General features: G+C 38.3%; 1 protein-coding gene across 1 annotated transcript in view; it reads right to left on the minus strand.

The window, feature by feature from the left end:
* Positions 1 to 2,785: 2,785 nt before the first annotated feature.
* Positions 2,786 to 24,473, minus strand: part of calcrla (calcitonin receptor-like a) — a 28,145-nt gene continuing 6,457 nt past the window's right edge. The window contains exons 2-13 of the mRNA XM_062431499.1: positions 12,128 to 12,237; positions 11,183 to 11,336; positions 10,820 to 10,930; positions 9,763 to 9,875; positions 8,949 to 9,040; positions 8,718 to 8,844; positions 8,248 to 8,401; positions 8,049 to 8,109; positions 7,726 to 7,792; positions 6,727 to 6,945; positions 5,983 to 6,024; positions 2,786 to 4,787 (exon numbers count right to left, since the gene is read on the minus strand). Coding sequence (XP_062287483.1) covers positions 4,566 to 4,787; positions 5,983 to 6,024; positions 6,727 to 6,945; positions 7,726 to 7,792; positions 8,049 to 8,109; positions 8,248 to 8,401; positions 8,718 to 8,844; positions 8,949 to 9,040; positions 9,763 to 9,875; positions 10,820 to 10,930; positions 11,183 to 11,336; positions 12,128 to 12,202 — 1,437 coding nt within the window. The 5' untranslated portion in view covers positions 12,203 to 12,237 and the 3' untranslated portion in view covers positions 2,786 to 4,565. The remainder of the gene's footprint in view (positions 4,788 to 5,982; positions 6,025 to 6,726; positions 6,946 to 7,725; positions 7,793 to 8,048; positions 8,110 to 8,247; positions 8,402 to 8,717; positions 8,845 to 8,948; positions 9,041 to 9,762; positions 9,876 to 10,819; positions 10,931 to 11,182; positions 11,337 to 12,127; positions 12,238 to 24,473) is intronic.

Consider the following 24,473-nt stretch of genomic DNA (forward strand, 5'->3'; position numbering starts at 1 on the left):
TTAGAGCAGATGTTTCTCATTAACGGCCCACCATGGAGCCACAGAGGTGTCAAATCAGTTACATAGTGCTTTTAAAGATTTGGCTTGACTTTATCTGTACACTTACAGGTGTGAGAAATATAAACCATATAAAACATGATTTACTTTATTTTTCATTACGGATTAATCCTTTCCATTTTTTCCTTGATTGATTTATAACATGTTAAGTCCATAAAACATTAGAAAATAATGTCATCAAATGTCTTGGTTTTGTCAGAGCAACAGTCCCAAACCCAAATTACTTAATTTACCAATAACGTCAGTCAGCCAAAAGGAAAAGCAGCCAATTCTCCCATTTCAGAGGCAAGAAAAGTCAAACATTTAGTATTCTTGCCTGAAAAATGACTTAAATGGCTTCATTGTTTATCAAAATATTTGAAGATTTGTTTTATTTTTTGTCAATTAATTGACTAATTGTTGCAGCTCTACTTGTGTGGTTGAAGACTGAGGAGGCATAAGCCCGTTAATAAGTTAATCAGCACTGGAAATAACATTTTGAAATCAAGTGAAATTTTAAATTGTGCTGTTCCTGTTGCTTTAATACTAAAAGTGTAATAAAGCAGTTGTGCACATTGATGCCACTAATGTAAGATTTTTTTTTTCACAGAGACCAAACACAAATAAATTTAAAAAAATAAAACCATAACTGGAATATAAAAATAAAAACAACCACAGCTGAGGGCTTGTGCTGTGCTATACTGTATTAGTATGCAGATACACACACAATAGCAACATTTTCTAATTCAGTGAAATAATAATAATAATAATAATAATCATAATAAAAAAAAAGAGACATTGTACGTAAATATATATGTTTTTCACATCCAGAGAATAAAACACAACCAGTTACATTCAAACAGCAGTGTGGAGTCAATGTGTCAAGACTATCAAAGTTAAATACAGTACAGTATAAACAAAAAAAAACAAAAAAACTACAGACATCGTCCTCAATGCTTTGTCATACTACTTTACAACAATGATACCAAAGTGTCACTGGGGACTTCACAAACCCATTGGAGAGTCATATGAAAATAACTCACACATAAATACACAACTTAAATGGTACACAGGAGTTACTACACTTGCCAAACGCCTCTGGCTTTACCACATGTGATTAAATTATCTTAATAAATGATTATGATGCATCACTACACAGTAAATGACTTGATTTATGAAGACTTCATAGTGGTGTCATTGTACATAAATCACTCGCTGTAAAAAGAAGTACTCTGACAGCCATGAATGTAGGCTGTATAGTTTATGGTTAAATGGAAAAACCGTCATGCTCATCTGACATGTGATCTCATATGGTACCTGTTGCTTAGAATAACAGTGAATATATCCCTTTGTCTGAAACGAACCCTTTCACTCAAACACTGGCAGCCAAAGATTATCTTTACATAGTTTCTTAAAATATATGTCACTTTCCCTGTTGTGTTTAAATTAAGTGCTTGTCACTACGGTTACCAGATTTGTATTGAAGATAAATGGAGACATTCAGAAGTTATAACGAAAAATAAATAATCAGTAGTGTAAGAAGTGACTCCTACACCGAAAATAAATGTTTTACTTTTTTGTTGGAACGTGGTAATTTTGGACCACGTATCTAAAAATCTGCACACATATGTTAACCACTTCATACACATAATTACTGTATATGAAGACACACAGGGAAAAATGTGACACATAATGTACACTTTTGTTTTTCATACTCTTCTTTAAAATAGTAAAAGAAACATGCACTCGCTTTGGAAGGTTAGAGAAAACATATTAATGTCTGTCCGATGATTGATATGGCATGAGTAACTTACACAGATGATGGTACTTTTCTTTCTTCACTTCTAAAACACAGGCAAAATAGAAAGGTGACAGAAACTAACAAGCACAATGGCAAATAACACAGGCAGACAGATCACCTAGCTTGTTGAAAGCTCTAGTTAGTAACTGCAGCCCAATTTCCCAGCCCTCCCTTTCTAAAAACACAGAACTAGAACAAACAACTTCTTTATCAACTTCCCACACACTGTCACATAAGACGGTCGCTTCATGGTTGAATGCCTCTGAGTATAAGGTACTCATAAATACTGTATATATAAATCATGCACTCACTCACACACTCAGACGTTCAACTAGTCCTCTTTTCAGAAATGCTAGATTTACAAAAAATATTTACATCGGCTGAAAGTGAGTAATGTTCCCAGCATTATGGACCAATGTGGTAAAAATGTTTGAAAATGACGAAAAGGACTTGGGTCGTTGAATTGACAGCATCACTTTAAAAAAGTGCAATTATTATTGATAAGGTCTGGATAAAGCCTCTAAATGCTTTACAAATTATGTTATTTTTCTGTATTTTTTGCACAGTTTATTATGAGATGGGAAAATTGTTATCTCATGTACTTCTGAATAAGGTTGTGTTCAGACTGACATTGGCACTGTATGAAAAAGGGCAGCCCTGACTACATTTGTTGTTGTTGCGGAGGGGGAAAAAAATGCAGAATCATCTGGAAAGAAAAAAAAAAAAGGTTAAATCTGCCTCAACCTTTTCCTGCCATCTGACAACACAGAAATGTGGTGATGGAGGCATGCGGTTGTTATTCTTAAGAGGCCACTGTGTTTAAATGTTCTCCTGTTTTATTGTGATTTTTTAGGCTATATACATACATTTTAATATGTTTTCATTTTTAACTAATTTCAAAGTTGTGAAATGTGTCCTCACAGTATTATAAATCCCTGATGTTTATGGTGTTTTGGTGTCTAATAACTGTGAAGAATAGGTTCACATTTTATCTTAATACAATACTCACATGCCATGTATGTTAAGAGAGTTATTGGTTGCTGTTATAATTCTCCCTCTCCTTTAGAAATGTGAAGCTATCTCTTAACGCTAACGCTAACGTAACATAATGTGTCGTTCAGTGCAAAAGTGCTCCTTAATTTTAGCTGAAGCTTACGACGCATTCTGAGTTCTCCGAATGGGTTGGCACCTACTAATGTTAGCGTCTTTGTTGCACAAAATTCCTTTTATTTGTCTCCCTGGACTGTGTTTCTTTGCTGAGTTGTGTGAGCTGCATGTCGGTTTGTTTGCCACCTGGACAAAACAGTGGAAAAATAACTACAAGCAAACAGGTTTATTTTAAGTGCTAGCATGAAGTTACAAGCTGGACTTGGATGACTCAGAAATGCTGAAGCTGTAATTAGCTTCAAATTAGCATCACACTCTACAAGGGAAGGGCTTCATGGCCAGTATGAACAGAACGAATGATGGCAACGACCAACCGTACATATACGGTAGCATGTTGATAAAACTTGACGCTATCCTTTAAAGCTGAAAGTCGTATCACTAAAACTGGCCATCAATCTATAGCAACATGTCCCCACAAACGCAGCCCTGAGGGTCTTTTTAATGCAGTGCTGATGGTCTGAACACCTGGGAATGGGTGTATGGATTATATTTAAATCATTAGAGAGGAGTAAGGCTAAAGACAGCAGTGAATGGGAATGTGATGTATTCATATTGAGCAGGACCAGGTTTTTAAACTTACATTCAAGTGTAATGAGCAGATATCAGGGAACATGTGATTTCATGATGGCTACTCGGTGATAAGATTATTTTGTTGTCACTTAAACATTCAAACTCAAACACTCAAACATTGAAATCATGTAAAAAAAAAAAAAAAAAAAAGTAGCCTGTGGGCTAATGGTAGAACTAACTGCACACAAAGACACATACTGAAACAAACAATAAATGCTTTGAAAGTTTATGTGAAGCTGGCAATGAGTAATAAAGTAATTAATTAGCTAACGTTGAAAAAAAATAAATGTAGCATGTCAACTTTAATAAATACTGTATGGTATTTATCTAATGTTCATTTTATCAACAATAATATGTTCAGATAAATTAAGTTTAATATTTGAAAGATATAACATAGTTTTAATATATTATAAATGCGCCTATTTCCTATCTCCGCCATGTAATGAAGAAATAATAATAATAATCATAATAATAATCATAATAATAATAATGATAAATGAGGCAGGCAAGGATTTCTTGGTTTGGCACTAACCATTGTCAAAAGAATTTACAGTGTAACCAAAGGCTTTTTGTGCACGACATGATCCCAGAAGGACAGTCAAACAGTTAATATTCATCCATTTAAAAACAATTTTGCCAGGCAGAGAGATCGCAACAATATTGTGATTATCAGAATGCATCTCAGTCCGCGTGAAGCAGTTCAGTTTTTAAATTGTAGAAGAAACAGCGCAGGAATAGTTGTATCGAGCTCACCTCACAGTACTGTTAAAGGGCCTATGTCGTGTGACAGAGAGGTGTCAGTTTCCTTCGGGTGGGTAAACAATCCTTTTCCTTAAGTTTTGCTTCCCACATCGTATCTATAAGAGGGGATGAGTTCTCAGTCCCTGGTGTCCTGGTTGCCACGGAGCTCCAAACATGCTGCAGTTTGGAAAAGGGGGGTTGGGGTAAGGGGGGTGTGGGGGCTGGACAGAGCTTGGAAAGAGTGCTGTCCTCAGGCGAAGGGGTTGTCTGATTTGAAGATAGAGGCATCTGCGTCGTGGCAGCCTTTGCCATTCATGTGTTCTGAGTGGCTGTCGATGCTGTAGCAGCCCTGTACCTCAGTGATGGAGGTAGCTGTGTAGGAGGCGGAGCGCATGGCGTCTGAGTGGGTCCCAACGCTGCTGCCGTACTGGATATTATACTGGTTCCAGTGCCTCCTCAGAACCGCTTGGACCTGAGCAAAGAAACCACATTTCAGATATTTATGGGACTGCTCACGAAGCATTAGCTGGTACTATATCACAATTTATAGGAAAATTGATTACAAAAAAGCTTTATTGTATTATTATATCATTATTAAATTACATGATACCTGATATAAATGATACCATTTTCATGTCTGTGTACTAACTATGGAGCTGAAGTCAGGATGTGGTTAATTTAATTTAGCATAATGACTGAAAAGAGGGAGAAATAGCTAGTTCTAACAGTTCTAAGACAAAAAAAAGCCTCCCAACACCTCTAAAGCTCAATAATTAACATCATACATCACGTTTGTTTATTTCCAACAGGAACAGAAAAGTAAAAAAATATATATATTTTGGCTTTTAGAGGGAGTTATGTGCTGCAACCATTTCTCTGCAAACAACAAGTAAAGTGACTGTCAGCAGCTTGCCAGTGTCATGTTGTCACAGTATGGATGCAGTAACATCAATCTAGTACCAAGGATATCTAGCACCCTGGTGCAATGGTTTGGATCGCTGAAAAAAAGTTTTTTAAGGAAAAAATGAAGGTCACAGAGTACAGAGGAATAAGATATATCACACTTTAGATATACACACACTTTGTGTAAGTAGGATGAGCTTTAGAAGTGCCGGTAGGCATCATTTTAACATTTTTGACAGATGCAGGCCAGATGTTTCCAATGCTTCTATTTTTATGCTAACTTTGGCTACTCAACACACAGATTTAGATCAAAGCTCTAAATGAATAAATATAAATTATATTCCATTGTATAGACACAACATTACATTAACTGTCTTCTGTAAGTGTAATGAACTTGAGATCATTATAAAAAGATCCATTGCAGACAATAGCAGTATGTCTCCACTTCAAGCTAGAAAAGCTTAAAGGAGTTATTAAGTGGCTCTTATAAAACACTCAGTTCAGGCTGCTTTGTATACAGATCAATCACCTGAATAATTTATAGTAATCAGTGCACGGTCCATGGCTACTTGCCAAATGTAAATAACCTTTAGTCTCCAGCAAATCCCGGGAGGACTAACCCTGCCACGAGCCTTGTCTATACCTGATCTCAAAGGGTAAGTATGGATGAGTGTGTGTGTGTGTGTGTGTGTGTGTCGATGTGTGTGTTTGCGTGTGTGTGCATGCAGATCTATATAAAAACTTTAAAAAAAAGAGTATCCTACTTCTCCGTTGAAAAAGCAGAAGATGGTGGCCACCAGCAAACCCTGAAATTCACATAAATTGAAACACATGAAAAAGAAGGATGAGACACACCTTCCTAATTAGTCCTAAGCATCAACAATCAATTATCTGCAGCAGACATCCTGAGGTGCTGAACCACAGAGTTCAAACTGTTTTGTGAGCTGATTAGAGCCTGTTGCTCAAGAGGTGGTCACCTTGCACTGCCCAAGCCGGGACAGCTCAGGATGATCAGATAACACCTAGCAAACAGCCGACCGATTTCAGCCCCTTTCAGCTTAGATAACTCATGCTTTCCTTCCTGCTGTTCTTCCCATAGTTATAACATAAACAAAGGTTTCTCAAAGGCTGATGGGAATGCTTGGCTTTTACGGAAAGTTAAGAACAATAATGAGGTCTGTGCCCCGGTTAGAGTTCATGTCAGAATTTGTCATGTTCAGTAAATGGGCTCACTGGCATTTGAGGACAGAGCAACTTACATGTAATTGAGTTTCTTTTAAAATGATATGCATATTGCAAGGACAACGAGACTTCACAAACAGTGCTCGGGGATAGTGTAGTGCATGCAACAGACAGTAGACCTTGAATACCTTTCTAAAATATATATTTCAGGAATGCATTTAGACAGAATGGTATGACCTAAAGCTGTCAATGTACAATTTTCACATTGACCATCAACTCTACAGTTTAAAACACAAATTCTACCACATGCAGACCACATGTCTCACCTGGTAATGCATTAGTATGTGCATGATGTAGTCGTATATTTCAGAGGAAACCCGTCCCTCCGGCTTGTAGGGAAGCAGGACATACTGAATTCCTAGAAGAGGCACCAGGATGAGGGTGGCTCTCACTGCCTTCATATAGAGACTCGACTCTGCTTGGTGGGTCACCTTCAGTTTGGTGATAAGCACTCGCACGATGTTGAGTAAAAAGAACAAGTTGACCTGAGCGGGAAAAGCACAGAAAGAAAATCTGTAAATAATTTTGTGTATTATTTGATTAAAGACTTATTTCACTATAATTACTCTGTGTAAATCTGCCTTATTCAAACCTTAAAAATATGTGCCAATGAGCTCACTGCAGAAATAAACCTCAGGCAGGCAGTAAAAACCATACAAAGGCATTATTAGTAAGGTTTTTCATTATGGGTGCAATCAGGAAATCATATTTATGACATTCCCTATAAACACTGTAAATGTTTCAGCCACATGCTCTGTTCAAACATTTCAGTTAAATTTATTAAATGTGACAGACCCAGAGAGTGTTGGAGGAAAACAAAGAAGTTAATTGCCTTATAATTTCTTCCCTACACTATGAGTAAGATTTAAACAAAGACTCCATTATGAGAAACAACACCGAGGACTTTTTTTGGGTCCTGAAAACTTAACAAATCATAGTAAAGGTTGTTTGAGGCAGAACATTTAGTCCTTGGAGAGTCTTGAAGGCACCAGTTTTCTGTGTGCTGATTAGGTGAATTCCTACAATGCAACAAGGGCCTGGGGACCAGTGGGTGGATCTTTAGAGGGGCAGATGCATTGATTTCACAAGACAAACATAATTATGCATGCTATGAAACTGTGTCCTGCTGCAGGGCCCCCCACAAAGGCAGCTTATTGTTGCTCGTTGCGCAATAAAATCAGTCCACAAATAGAAACATGGACAGAAATGTGATTCACTTTGCTGTAATTGATTGGTGTCAGGGAAAAACAACTGAAGCCTCTTACCAAGAGAGCAGCACAGATGGGACCGTGGATGATGTAGAGTAGCGATGTTTTGGAGCTAATCCAACAGCTAAAGTACAGGGGAGAACAACAGAGAAACGTTTACTACAGTATTAATGCATTACATGACCCAAGATACAAATCAATAGGTTTCCTGAGGAATTCATTAGGTTGAACGCTTTGTTAAAAAATGTGTGAGATGCTGATCATTTATAACAATATTTTGGATATTTACAGAATATTACACAAGCCAAATATTCTGCATTGTATTTATGTACTTTTATTATTTATTATAGTTGTTGTGTGCCTTTCAATTCAGTGCTTACTTGTCATTGTAGTAGTAACTTCGAGCAACGGCGTGTATGGTAGCAGGAATAAGAGGGAAACCTTCAAAAACAACAGTTAATTAGTTACACTTGTAGCTTAAGCTGTAAGGTATCACAGTTTAAATCCCTACACACACACACACACACATGCGACTGTGTTTTATTGATGCTGTGTTGACAGGGATTATTCCTCACGTACCCCAGCCGAGAAGATAGTACCACATCAGGTGCTGCTTCTCAGCAAACACAGCCACCACGATGAGAGTGTGCAGATATATTCCCTCGCACAACATCCAGAAATAATTGCAGCCAAACAGGTAGAGATGAATGAACTGGGACACTTTACAGCTTGTCTGAGGAAGAAAAAACATGAATAATAAATGGGAATGGTGGCATATTTTACTCCGCTTCTGTTATTTTTCTTGTGCAGTATTCTCACATTTCTGCGCAATGAATAAAGCGATGTAGCTATTATAGTGTTGAAAAATTAATTAAATCCCCCGTCCCCAGGAGTGCAGCTGTTAGAGCAGCTTTTAGTCTCATTTATGTTTAAGGACTGAATTTAGGAAAAGAAAGGGAATAACTGAAATTGGACCTGTAGAGAAATCTATTCTATAAATGTAAAAAGGAATGACTGTTATTATTGTAAAAAACAATAAATAAACTCACTGGATTCCTCTGCACCAGTTCCTGGTTGTTTGCCACTGCTGTCAACCAAATAATGGTGATCACAGAGTTCAGGACAAAAGAGAAGAAGAGGTTTTTATGAAGAGTGATCCTTTGGCAACTTAAACTCCTGCGGGAAGAGAAAGTATAGATTACATCAGGGTCGATTAATTCATGAATGGACTGACGAACATCTGTTTATAAAGCATGCTCAAATGATTTGAGTGGACACACTTGAAATGGAAGAATATTCCGAGAGAGATGAAGAGGGAGGTCAATGACAGTCCATGTCCGATGAGGGCTAAGTAGAAGAGATTCATTGCAGTCTGGAAGGAAACAAAAGAAACAAATTAGATTATCTGGATCTCCAACTGAACATGCATATTGTGAACAATCTGTTATCAGGGTACAGCTTAATGTTTCAATAAAAAACACTGTCAAACAGAACATGTATCCTTCCCTCCTACAGTACATCATGAATTTATTTTATTTTAACTTGATTAAATGTTAAATAGTTGCTCTGAATAGGAAATGTGTGAGCAATGGTTTGGGATTGTTTATTCTTGGTCCCCAGAGAGGGTTGTGTAATGATTTTGGGGACCACTTAGCCTTTTCAGCACTGTCTCACTGATAAGCACTTCTCCATCAATAGATCCATTTAAAGGTACAGCACACTATAATGGACAAACTTCCACCTGTTTTGGATAATTATTCCCCAAATGATGAAGTTTGCTGTGACCTCTTGACCTCTCTGTTAGCACCATCGTAAGGCCAAAATGTACACACACATGACATAGGTCTACTAAATGTGGGTAAATTGCCTGAGCACGCTCCCTGGAGGACAAGCCATTTTGATCTGATTTCATCCTCTGACCCTAACCCTGACTCCACTGCCTCTTCTATCGTGCCACACTCAGGACAAACTTGACATGGTTAAACATACTATATATACAAAATAACAGTATGAGCAACAAAAAATGAAGCATGTAATATGCACAATAGTGATATTTTACTATCACTGCAAATATACTGCAAGAAAGTGTCCTACCACTCTGCCTTCATTGGTGTGTTCATTGCAGCGGGTGTAGTTGGTCCATGTTCTGTTGCTCTCAGGATGCTGGAACCAATGACCAGTGTCAGTGCAAATCTTCGTAACCATCTCTGCAGGTGAAAATGATATGAAAAAAGTCAACACACTACATATGTACACTGGTTGCTTTGGAACACTGATTTATAAGGATTATCCTGTAGGGTGAATCTTGCAGGATGTGTTTTGGTATTTACCGTGTCATTTACAGCAAGTCCACTGGAAAACTAGGAGCTATATAGGTAAAAGATCAAATCTGAAAGTCCATTTAATCTTAAAGTCAAGAAAAGGTTCCCCTTTGACACACACCAAGACTTTTAAAAAGTCGACCGGATGGTTATTACCTGGAGCCCAATAAAGTTCAGTTATGTTACAAAACTCCATTAAACAAACACATCAATATGCATGACACTACTGTAAGCAGTGAGTAGAGGGGCTGAATCTAATTAAACATCTGAACATCCTGTTGAGGGATGTGCTGTTCTTAAGTTTCAGCTCAGAGTCTTCTAGAAATTAAAACATATTTAATGTAATAAACAAACTGATGGGTAAACATCCCTGCACACATGGAAACACATGGGAATACAATTAAATGAATGCTCATAAAAGCCTGAGAAACCTGCATCAGAGCCAGTTTATGACGCTTCAAACAACATTCATAAATACAGTGCATAGAAATGCTCCTGTCAGCACTTCCTCATAACCATGACGTCTTATGTTTCACAGCCATGCTTTTCATTATGCTCGATTCTTAACAGACTGCACTACAGTTCGATTTACTGTAGAAAAGGGTCAAGCAAAGACTTTGCTGTATTTCAATGTAAATGTCATTGTTGACTCTTGACCAGAATCCAAATAAAGGTTGGAGACTCTCAAAGATACAGGGACCAATTTTCACATTGCGGTCAGTTCAATAATTGCATGTGCAGTGCTTGACCTATACTTCTCATGGAGAACCCCTGTAAAAAATGACTGGTGTAAATGCATTTTTATATCTGCTGTAAGTCGTGGATCTCACCTGAAGGATCAAAATCCTGGAAGTAGTCTGGGCAGTGCTGGTCTGAGGAGACACCTGCCTTGGTGTCGTCCCAACACAGCCAGCCATCCCACGTGCGATTACACATGGGCTCTGAAACCACAGAGAAAATGTAATTACTTAAAATTTACAATGATCTTATGATTTAATCAGTAGGAAGTTTCCATGAAGACACATTAAGTATCACTGTAACAATGCTATAAATATCTATGCTATTTGGACAACATATGCATCATTAAATTACCACTAAGCCCATAATTAGCTTAAGATCTAAAGCTAGTGTTTGCTTTCTGCCATTCGACCTAGATTACTTTGAAGTTCAGAAATGTGCGACTAAAAAACTACCTTGTTTGTTGTTGGTATTGTCCTTCATTATCTTTTGATAGCACTCAAACTGTGCTGTAACTATCTTGTTCCTGGTGAGTCCGATGTCATGGTAGACGTTGGTGGGATGCTGCTGCTGGGTTTCATTGACCTCTAGGCTTGCCTTCACAAACATCTGCAGAGAAGGAGAGAAAAGACACATGGTAAATATATTCAGCTCTTTGTTTTTTTTAAGCCAAGGCCGATTAGCGAACGGGAGTTCTGGACAATATCGCACAGAGGCCACATTGGACATGAGCATTATTGCTTCACATTAGATGCTTATGTTTAATAAAGGTTTGGAAATGTGTAATTGTGGTGTCATTTCTATTTAAAAACAAGTAACCTAAGACAACCCTAAAATCTGAATTCCAGATGACTTGCCTATGAGAAAGTCTTATTGCAGCCTTATATGGAAATGTTTCCTTTTTTCCCACCTTATTTTTTTCATGTTTTACATCTTACTCTTGTAATATTTGTTTTACAGGTTGACAGGCTGTGTTTCCTGGAGCAATCCTTAGCTTCACTTGAGAAAAAAAAAAACATGCAAGTTTTTGTCTGTACCCAATTTAGTCTGTGTATTCTGACTCTATAGGGATTAAAACAGAATAGTCACCATATGCTATTCATAATGGCAGGAAAGGGAGTCGAACATGAACAGATTTCCATAAAAACCTATTTGCGTTCAATGGAAAACATGACATCTATGAAGAAATATTGCCAACCAAATGTTTTTAGTTCTTTTTTTAACAGATCTAATACCAACCTAAAACAGCCTTTTCAAGCTGTCCAACAAAAACTGAAACTGACATACAGTGAATGATTCTAAGTGGGTCAAAAAAAGTCAAAGCTGAGTGGTTAGACTGCGGCATTTGTGTGTTTTCAATTTTTGCTTGTGTGCCTTTTGGTCTCCACAAGCTGTCCTACCTTTGTTAGATTACACAGCAGCATAAGTGCCACCATCCCGTTCCGCCCGATGCTATCCATCTTCCTTTTGGCCATGTTCAAAGCTGGATGACGGCTTACCAGCTGCAGATCTGGAATGGAGAATAAATTATGTGTCGATTAAGTGAAATAATTTCTCTCAGATGGAACAAATAACATTGATGAAAGTATTAGTGGCTTCAATCGTGTGAGAAATTGTTACTGTCACAGTCACTTAACCCGAGGACAGACTGTAAGATTATTGAAACCTTCATATAACAGTCTACATAAAAACTTATTTCACAGATTTATTTGTTCAGTCTAATTGACAAGTGTGTAGGATTAAAAACCTTTCACTTGCAAGGAGTCAGAAAAGAGTCACTTGTACAAATGAAACATATTTCAGTGTGACTGCTGTTTTAAGACAGATTTGAAGAACCTATCCTTTAATAAAGTGAGTACAGGTGAGTGAATAGTTGACAGTGTGGAGATCCTTTTGGTTTTATTTCCATCATGACAGTCAGATATAACCTCATACTCAATGACTGAGTAAATGCAGTGGACAACACACTGATTGTCATGAAGACTAACTTTAAAGTCATGTTGCCAGGCAACCCCTGAAATCACATGAGACTGTACTACAGTGGAAATACACACCCAGGATGGACAAAAAGTGGCAGATAGAGCAATGAGGACAACCAAGTCCTTATTGGTTAGTGATTTGTAATCATGGTGGAAGCGATAACATGGTGAAGGAGTGAAATGACCTTTATCTGAGGTGTGCCTCTGCATTAATGTCTGGATTACCAAATAATACATTCTATAGTGGAGGGTTTTTTCTTGCACTCACAACTGTGACGTCAATGTTCTCGTTTACAGCTGCAAAGGATCTAACATGTTCACAATAATCAATAAGCAACTGGATCAGAATGTGAACAATGAATTAGTGTCTTTTAAGGGCATGTAATGTGCACTTTTCCAGATCAATATGTATAGTCTGAGGCTGTATTGGTATATCTTTGCATGATGTAGGTGAAGCAAGCCCTTTTAATTCCTGCCTCTATAAGGCCCCCCTCGTCATGAGCTCTTTTCTATTCTGATTGGCCAGCTTCAAGGTGCTGCATCTCGGACTTTGGGCAGGTCTGGAGGCTATGTAAACAAGCAGTAGTAGTAGGATTTTACTTTTTTTTCTTATTGTTAAATGGACAATGTGAACAACCTTTCTGGGCATGCTCGAACAATCTGATGTCTTCACAAGGGGGAAGTAGAAGTAACATTGCAAATGAAGCGTTCAGAGTAAGCTGGCTGGCTTTCGTGATTATTTTTAAATCACAATAACCTCAAGTTTTGTACCTATGACCTCATTTAACGCAGGCATCTGACCTCAAAACTGTGTAAAACATAACAGAAAATCACAAAAAGCACATGTCCCCTTTAAGCACAACACACCATATGGTTCAGGGTAGACAGGATATGGGTCTAACTCAACCAGATATGATCTGTCGAAATCCCAACCTGTAACTATAACAGGCTCAAAAATCTAACACTGACTGTACATGTAGGTCAATTCGGACTTAAATGTACCCATAATGTTAGTAGTTTGGCTTGGTGATCAAAGAACACCACAGCTGACAAAATAAGCAGTTGGGTCCAGCCCAAGGAACCCTCTTAGATCATGAGAAAGTTCAGGTTCCTTGATAAAAGTAATGTAAGTACAACTGACTTTAAATCCCGTGCCCTTATTGCAATATGTGTTTTGTGAGCCATGTCTGCTTTGCACAATTATTGAAGGTGATGCTGGCATCTCATCAAAGCAGAATCACGGAAAACTGTTTGAAACATTGCTGCAGGCCACTGGGATTCCACGTCATGGCTGCTGCACAGCAGATGAGATGAAATTCAAATGGAAACATATCCCTCAGGTTGTACAAATCTGCTTTGAAAAACAGTGGGTGTACTAAATCCTGGGTACTCCGGTACCGCTTTTGTTTCACTATCAAAGTTAGCAGGTCAGCGAGTGCTCTAGTTCCTTTTGTTCAGACTCCAGAGGCTGCCACTTAAAGTAAAGCATTTAGTGTTTTTTCTTGGTTTGTCTTTGAAGCCCATGTTGTGGCTTTTTGTCTGGCTGCTCTCTAGCTTGTACTAAAATGTCTTCTTTTGTTTTCCTTTATTTTTTTGTCTGTTATTTTTTCCATAAATGTATATCAGCCTAAATCAAGGGTTTCTCTGTATAATGACACCCAAGATAACCAGGAGCAAGTTGTTAGCGTTTTACAATACCTCACACAAAACACGTTGTGGTGGCAGCATTGCTTTCAATGGGGGGGGGTGTAGCAGAGAGCCTGAACCCAGGATGACATGTAGGCACATTACATGCAGGATTAGATTACAGCTCATTCAGAAGCTAAATGTAATAAAATCTTTCAAACCCCACAAGAACAGATCATCACTGATATTCACAGCATCTGAAGTCTAATTCAATTTGATGGAATAATTACACCAACACTACAACATGTGAAACAGAAGCCTTTAAGAAGTGAGCATCCACAAGATGCAGGGCCTATAAACCCAAAACTATCTTCTTACCATTAACATCAAAAAGATTTTAAACAAAGGACTTTACACTGATAAATTACAGCTTACAAGAAACGGGGTCAATTTTTAACAGCTTGGGACAGCTTAAAATATGATTCTGCTTATAGAATAGGGCAGAAAAAATATTAATTGTTTTTATATCGAAAGTGCGATAAGAAAAAAACCCAGTTTTAATTATCACTTACATAACAAAAACAATCTCTTAACTGCAGAGAGAGAACTGTTTGAAAAAGTTTAAGCTTCTGCTGGCAAATACTTGGCTGTTACTAATGAATGTGTGAGTTGGTAAAACAATTAGAACTCTTGGCTGGTGAACTGCAGTTTCTTTTACAGTTTACTGATCAAAGATGTTTTTGTGGAAGTAGAAATGCTGCATTTTAAGTTTGAAAAGTAGGCTTTATATGTTGTTAATCAAGGTAATGATATAGATTATTGCTTCATGTCAATTTCAGACGTTACTATTAAGTAGGTAGTTGTTGTCAAGTGTACACAAAGAGCACTGACACTGATTTTAAATCCATCAGGACCTGCAGGATTCAGAGCTGTGGAGCAGTCTGTGAGGCTAATCAGCACAATTAAATGTTATCAATCCAATAAAAAAAACACTGCCAAACATGGCTAACCAGTCATTATCAATACAATGTAGCTGCTATAAACAAATATAATACCACATTTGAACATCATGAATATCATTACTCAACATTATTGAGTAATGTCAAGTACAATAAGTAACCAAGTTTAATTAGAATTTGAGGGGTAAAAAAAACCCTTGGAGGACCAAAACAATAAACCTGTGTTATTTTATCAGATTCTGTTAACACATATTTGTGGTTATGCTTGGAATAAAACATATTTTTAAACTATGTCGAACACAATTGCCTGTTGTTTATAGAACATTCATATTGTAGTTGCAATACTAGTTGAAAAAAATTGCAATTAAATACTCAAATAATTCAAGATAGTGAGTGGAAATAGACTATTATTAGATTACTTTTTGAAATTTGAATAACATACTTTTAGTGCTACAGATTATATAAATTATTAGCCAACAAGCAAGTTGAATATTCATTGTGTAGTTGCTGAAAAAAGCCCATTTTCACAGACCTAATCTTACAGTCTTACGACACACTGATAAATAAACAAGGAGGTAAAACAGAGGGCTATTAGTCAGTACATCACTGAGGGATTTGACCCAGTTGATTCTTACAAGTCTCCCTGCAGTTCAATCACCAGAGGGACTGGCCCCATGCCTCCTGAAGTCTGCTCAGAATTAAAAAAGCACCGCACCGGGGAGAGAAGAGGAGGGGGAGGGCTTTACTGAAAGTGGGATTGTAAAACATTATGGTGATGTGCAAATTAGAAACAGCCAGGAAAAGATCAGCTGCTCTGTCACCCATGCGTGCATGCAAACACACAAAAATGCACACAGACACATACACAGATGCACACACGGCCCACCGCGTTGCCAAGTTCCCCAGCTGTTTCTTGGCAAGGGCTATTTTTCATACATTAGCAGACTGATACAGAGGACATATCTCGTCGGATGGCAACCTAGAACACGCGTCACAGAGTCATTTCGCAATAGCTTTTTGAATGCAACTCACAGCTTGTTTTCTTAAAACTTGTGGTGCATTTTGCATCCTGTTTTCTTTGATGTAGCTTGTGTTAGTGGTGCCATTGTATCATATGAAAAAACTGACAAAAATGATCCTCAACGTGATAATGAAAAAAAAAAAACTGGCCACTCTCATCTGAATATAAACCATTTGTCATGGTGAGAATTCCTTGCATTATATTTTGTTAGTTTCTCTACCATAAATACCTTATTTATGACGGAAACAAATGTTTTGTATATGTAGTGTCACTGGCAAGTGGCAAGCCACAAAAGACACGTGGTAATTTAATGATGATGATGGTTAAGTACAGACAGGTTTCCTGTTTACAAACAATCACTTATGCGTGCACATGAGGATAAGTGGATAAAATGTCCGTGATTCACTGGCATTTTAGCTCTGGTCAGGTTTCCATGAAAATCTGGGTAACAAACGGTGTTCATTTTGCCGATGAAAGTGAAAAATTAAGTAGCAAAAATAGGAATCAAGCCGGATTACTTTTGTGATTAAAAAATCTAAAGGACAAGCCTGACCAGTGACATTTTAGTAAATAAGGTTAGAAATACTTTCTGGAAACAAAATTGTTATCTTCACACCTGTTTCTGTTAGTGTACACGGCTGTGGAACAATCTGAGAGTTCTCAATTTAGTCTTATTTAATGCGATATTCATCATAACTCATCAGTAGTACTGCAGCACAGTGACAGCAGTCATGAAAAACCTCATAAATCAATAACCACAAACTCATAATAATCATAATGTTCCCCATAATTAGTTTTTCCTACTATAGAGGCAGCAATGTACTGTAGCAACAGCAGCAATGGGATAAAGAACACAAAGCCTAAAGTGGAAGAATGAAATAAAAGATGAATAAAAAAGAGTTGGCAATTCAAACATCTTACACATAATACATATTGTTTAAACCTGGCTAATTGCAGCTCAAAGCTAAGAGAGCAACCTTCATGGAGGCATTACACTTCATTATTGATTATTGTATGATCATTTAATCAAACTACAAACCAGTGCAAACTGTGGGTGGTCCACTATTATCTGCAGTGTTTCCCAGAAGTGGTTAGTCATGTGCACTTTGCACAAGAGCTGATCACCTATTGCATCCGCCAGCATTGCGAAAAGATACCTGGAAAACAGCCTATACATAACATCTGTTGTCTTGTCGCCCAGAGCCAGAGCTCAGCCTGTACTTTTCTACTCCCACTGTGTCTGCAGAGATGTTGTGCTGTGCTGTAAACATCCTTCTGCCCTCACAGGATGTTTGGCGCCCCACACTCCGAGTTTCTGTTGAGTGGCATTCGGATGTCCATTAGGCTGGTGAGGACCTCTAACATCATTACTGCCTGATTCTATAGCAGGATACAGGTTTAACAAGAGCGGAGGGTGAAGCCATGACAATTAATCAAGTCCCTACAAGCATAAGCACTAACAATCAATATGTGAACTATGTACTATTAACTATGTTGACAGTTGTTGTCCTTACTAATGCCACCAAGACTGCACATTTACTATGTGAGCCAAATAAAGATAACCTGATTATTGAAAGAACATTAGTTCTGCAACAAGAAAATAAATATTCGGTGGAATAAACCAGTTTCTTCATTGATTTCTGGTGTGATTTCTGTAGCTTGTGTCTTACACCTGCAAGTCATTTGCGTCATGTCCTGTGCTACTTCTGTGTTTGTACTTTATGTCAACCCCCCTGACGAAGGCTTCCAGCTGAAACACATTAGTGCCAGCCATGTAATATTAAAGGCGTTTTATTATTAGACTCAAGGCTCAAGAGTACTAAAGGCGATTGATAATGTATGCTTTCTGATGCAAACATAAATACCGCACTATCATTTTGTAATGTTTGCTTGAATCTGTTATCAGTCTTTGAAAGGCCAACACACAGCTGGCCACTGGTAAATATCTTGTGCTTGCTTTATAAACAAGAGAAAAGAAAACAGCCAAAGAGAGAAAAAGCCCAGTTGTGCTTTCTGTGTCGAATTTCAAATGACCTGCAGTCTTGTATCATTTTAATAAACTGTGGGAGTCAGGGAATCTTTGGTGCAGGGTTGAGTTTCAAGCCCAGTTAGATTTACATAAGCTTATAATTATACCATATAGCATTTACAGTATACTCAATGTCCAGAATGGACTGTAGCTTCAATTCATATCTAAATACCTTCAGTAAGACATAAGGAAAAATTAAATAAATTCTACCACAATCCAACTAATAGCTCTCAAGACATTTCACCCACAAAACAAATAAAACATCAACCTGCTGGTAGTGGTAGAGTAGTCAGTAGTCAGTAGGATTTATCCTCTGAGGAACGGCTGTACAAAATGTCATGACAAATTCAGCTTTCAAAATGTATCTACTGACCACTGTCAGCCCAACAACAGGCAATTGCTGATACATTGCATTGCTACGTTCATAGCTATACTGCCTAAATGTCACACACTCGCTCTTTCTCTCTTGACCACAGCTACACTATCGCTACACAAACCATGTACATGCTGGACTATCCCTTAAAGAGGCCATTCTACTTGTATAACACTGTGGTCAGTCCAATCGACCAAGCCTATTTCAGTCTGCATAAAAGTGGTGAAATGATCCGACCAACCAACTGACCAACAGACGGACATTTCCATCCCTAGAGTCATGTCACGAGCATCCGTTAAAACCATCTGTTTACTGTATTTGGTCAGTGTCTGATTCATTTCAACACATTTCACCTAATACGAAGCTATGTTAAAGAATTGATGCTTCATTCTTTCACAATGCCTCTGCCTCACTTGAGTAAAAAACGTTTAAGTCAGCAAATGATTTCCCATCCACAGTGTAGATATCTAATGCTGCCTCACAGTATCTCTCAGTGATGTGATGCCACGTTATGTGTTCAACATGGCTGACTAGTTTAATCCATTTAACGGTAGCAAAGAGAACAATAGCCTAGTTTACTGATGGGGCAAAAAGGGGAATGCAATGGGCTCAGACAAACACCATCTCACTGGAGTTCGTGACACGGCATGTGCACTCATACACTGAACATTTCAAATTCTAAACAGATAATTACAAGTCTTTGTTTTTGTTTTTTTGTCATGTTCAAATGGTTGAAGCTACAGCTCATGGATCAATGGAATAAAACTATTGACAAGTTCAGCTGAAGCATGTGTTGATGATGGATGTCACTCTTTCATAACAACAAACAGCTGTGACATATTGAACAAAATGTATGGAAGAAGAAGAAGATAAACTCAATAAAATGTACTGATGTAAGCAGTATCACTATACGCTCCCACTAAGAGATTTCAACATCATCTGCATGTGTGTGCTGCATCTCATCATAAAGATCTCTAAGCAGGGCTTTCCAGAAGGATATTGAGAAGCCAGCCAGTGGGGGAAAAAACAGTCCAGGTCCAGGGGGATGGCTGTAAAAGCCCAAATTTGGTGGCCTCTGGCACGTTCTAATGACACTATCCCATTACACACACACTGATCTTAATTCTTGCAAATTTAATGAGTTTGCCTACCCGTGTAAACATAGTGAAGTACTGTCACACAGTCTGTATTCCTGACTGATCAGAACTTTTACAATTAAGAAACATCAGACTTTATTATTTATTTGTTAGCATCTTCGCTGTAAGGCTTATCAAAACATGCCACAATGATAGTTAATTTGTTGTTTTACTGGAAACATGAATGCACTTTTGCTCAACTAAAGTAAACAAGGATATGTATGTTATGGAGGAAACGTGATTTTAATCTGATGACTTATCTAGCCTACATATTAGTTTAAATTCAATTATATATAAAGTAAGCCTATGCCCAAAATAACTCCTGTGAATCTACTGAATCAACTTCTAGTCATCTTTATCTTCCATAAATAAGGAGAAAATTACTCAATGACAGGATAACAAAAAACGTACCATGTGAAAAAACATATGTAAAAAACGCAATGAAAACATGTTTTTAATTAATTAATTAAACCCATAAACGTATGTGTGGCATATTTAACCTAACCCTAACCCTTTTTTAATAGTTAATGCACAATCGTGCAAGAAGTGCTTTTCAAAGCAATCCATTATTTTGCTAATATTTGTCCAAACACTGGAGATTACTCTCTGCAGTCTACTTGGCAGGACACAACCTCTCTCTGACACACACTCATCAGAGCGTGTGGGGGTGGGACTGATACGGATAGACAGACAGGCAGGCACGTTTCTCTATCATCATACTCGCATTGTTTTGAAGTGGAGTTAAGCGGTCGTAAATGTAGACGCGTAGCTAATCGCAACTTGTTATTCAAAACTATTTTATTAGTCTCAATATAATAAAGAAGACGGCTGGACTTCAATGAGTAGTCGTCTGTTTGGCCGCCGGCCGACGCTCGTGGAAAGCTCTTCTAAGTGTTAGCTTTTGAAATTCACTGTCAGCCTGATGTCGGCTACAGACAGACTGCAGACTTGTTTCCTCAGACGTTGACAAGCTCAGTTTCTCTTTACACGCACCACGTGCGACACATGGCTCAAGGCGCAGTGTTTATCAGGCAGGATTAGGTTACATTAAGATCAAACACGCTTGTGGAGATACAGCTTGAGGAGTGCAGGTGTTAGCAAAGTACATCAGCCCAGACTAATGAGCAAGATGATCCTCTGCATCCAGATTGAATTGTCTGTGCATACAAACATTTGCTTTTAAAAGTCACAACAATGCAAATGAGATCATTTTAAACTATTTATAGCCTCTCTTTGATTCCACCAATGGCTGCAAAATGTTAACATGGCTTCCCATGATCTTTTTACTCATATCATTTTGCATGTGTACTAATAGCCTGATACAAAACATCCACCTGTATATCATCATCTCATCTCCACCTGTAAAAAATCTCTTTGAAAGTTCTGATGTGGACAAGGAGGGAGGAATGGGCTCAGCTTCAAGCCACCTTGGCCTCCCACTGTTTTCTGTCATCTTGTGGGCACAATGAGAGCTGATGATTGGACGGAGGGTCTACAAAGCAGGATATTCTAACATTTCTTAACGAGATGGCAGGTATGTGAATGGCACAGGAGGAAAAGCTTTCCAAAAAGGGCATGGTAACACACTTTCTCTGAGGGCCTCATCTCTCAATCAACATAACTGAATCAATATAGCTAGTGGACATTTGCCCTGGGATCAGCTGCACATTTGGATAATCTCACCCCCCTGAGAGTTTCCTCTCTCAATCAACATGACCAAATATAGCTAGTGGACATTCCCCCCCTGGGATCAGCTGTACATTTGGCTAATCGCTTGCATATTACTGGAATAATGCCTGAATCAGTCTTGAACATCTCAAGCGCTGATGTTACAGAGCCCAGGACATGGGAGCAGACCTCATGTGAGTTTCCAAGTTGCCAGGGGCACCACCAGATGTCACGGAAAACAATAAGAATCCCACACAGCTGTGAGGGAGGAGTCGTCTTTGTTGCGTGAAAAGACCTCCTCAACTCTCGATCAACCTACTTCACCCGATGCACGCAATATTTTGTGCATTTACATGGCAAGAGGGAGGTTCCAGTGGTCCAGTGGTCTTACTGCAGACAAGAACCCAGATGCCTGAGTATTCATGTCATCGCATTCACGCCCTCATTGCCAGCATGCCAATGTTCTCCAGGCAAGCACATGGATCTACTCATAACTGTGGTGCTGAAAAGAAGAAAAGACTGTATTCTGATACTAGTCTAGCTCATGGGGAAATTAGAAAAGTGACACACACACACTGGTGCTGAATATTGTTACTGTAGATGATGTCAGATGTAAAGTGACACAGTCAGTCACCATCGTCATTCAGGCCGCTTGAGGCTGTATGGTCAAAGAGCAGATGATGAAGCCCAGTATCCTGAGGATTTACAAACTTAAAAGATTTGGTCGTACGTGATTTACATCCCATTTCAAAGTTCAGTGCCAAAGCAGAACATAATGTGTGAGCTCTTTTTATAACAAGGTGGACAGTAAGTGTGTGGAGGCTGGATCGATTGAGGACATTGAAATGTTGGCTTGATTGGTTGCTTGGTTTAACAGTACCAGTAGCCTTTCTGTAACCTAAGCCAAGCGTTCCTGTTGCCTTGCCATAACTATAACAATCCTTTAAATAAGAGCCGTAATTCATATTGATGAACCTACAGAGCATTATCTCCTGATTCTACAGCTCACCTCAGGTTTATGGAGCTTTATAGCGACTGTTGTTCATCCGTCCAGCTACAACTTCTTTGGGCAGCTGTTTCTAGAAGAAAAGCTCTAAAAATCCCGGCGATACACTACCTGCCCAGCACCAAACACCAGACAGAGACAGTTAGCGACCAGCTGGTGAACATAGTGAAGCATTTAGCAGCTAACGAGCCAGATATTTCCCTTAGGAGTTCTGTAGAGAGCAAAAACAGGCTAAGAGATTCTGAATATTGAACATAGACTCACCACGTGGACAGAAACATGACTCCAAATGAATAATAATGTTGCTCCGTGACTGCTGGATGCATACATAAGCAACTGTTTATAAACAAGTGCAACACGTTAGCTTAAATATTAATGAATGATAATGTCATGTTGTGTTAACAACTTGTTTCCGCTGTCCCCAAGTGGCCAAAACAATCTGTTAATGCAGGTTTAAACATATTTTTTTGCCATCTCCTTATCTTTAACCACACTGTAGTAGTAGCTATGAGCAGCTATTGTAGAGATAATAATTTACATGCATAATGAAAGCTCTCTGGGGTTGTTCTGTCTGGTAAAAGAGTCTGACTGTCGCTGCTATAGCTTTTTTTTTATGGCTTGGACATTAATCGTAAAATATTGTGACAGTCAGTATATTCATCTGACTTCAGACCAGCGTCAATGCCTTTGGCTCTAATATTTAAAACAACATTTATTTTTTTTGTCCACTTGAGGGCAGTGAAACAAGTTGAAAACATAACACTGACACATTATCACCTTAAGGTGTTGTTAAGATTAACATGTTCGCAAACAGCTTCCACATCAAAGAGAAACGGGGTACAACTGACATTAATTTTTTCTGATGAATCTGAGTCCAATATTTTCCCTTTGATGCTGTTTTGATCTCTGACTAACTCCTGAGACAAATTCCCATCTACTTAGCTGTTAAACATGCCATGTGCTCCAGTTATTTGCTAACTGTGGGTTCATTGGAGTTTCTTTTTGCTGAAAAGTGTTGCCTGCTTTAGCTAGAAACAAGGTTGATGAAAGCCAAATTTAGTGCCAGAAAAATAAAACAAGGAGTGAAAAGACACTAAAACACACTGCGGCGCCGAGGGCAACGATTTTCAATGAGAGTTTTAGACCATGAAGGGTTCCTGCCAAGTTTGGTAGCAATTAGGGCAACACTGTAGGAGGAAAAGGTGTTTTGAAAATGTTACGAACACACAGCTGGAAAACACAGTAGACATTCTATAGATGAACGAGAGTGTAATGTTTCATGTATATCTCACATTTCTACAATATACATGAGATGAACAACTATCATTAAACTGCACTTTTAGGCATCCATAAGAAAGGCAGTAACTCAGGTGAGTCACACTGAGATGAATAATACGTATTGTTTAAAAAAAAAGGACTGACAGTTTAAAGTGAGCTTTAAAAACATTAGAAAGCTGATAACAGGGCCCAATCAATGTCAGATAATCAGTGTCTGAACTCAACAGCAGGTACATGAGTCACGAAAGTCCAGAGCTAACTCGTGTAGAAAGGAGAGCAGAACCTGAACAACTGCCAAACACAGCGGCATTATCAAAGAGGAACAGTGGGCACCAATTAGAGATAGAGGCAGTGTTATTGTAACATCGACTGCTCAACATCACGAAAACAATGTTTCCAAAAGTGAACAACTGCTGAGAGTACAGTTCCCTTAGGATTGTTCCATCATCCAAAAACTCAAACCAACAGGAGTCCCTGGGTGAAAAAACATAACTGATAACAGATAAATAAAAAAGTGTAAAAAACCCTGTGGACACTACAACTTTACATGTTTACACTTACTGAGCTTTAGGCCTTGTTCAGTATGCCAGATCAAATGTGTTTTTTTGGATATAAAATTGTCTGCTGGCACTTTGGGGGGATGATGGATCTCTATTTCTCTTGCTTCTGCG

The sequence above is a fragment of the Scomber scombrus genome, chromosome 13 (assembly GCF_963691925.1).
Source record: "Scomber scombrus chromosome 13, fScoSco1.1, whole genome shotgun sequence".
Taxonomy (NCBI): domain Eukaryota; kingdom Metazoa; phylum Chordata; class Actinopteri; order Scombriformes; family Scombridae; genus Scomber; species Scomber scombrus.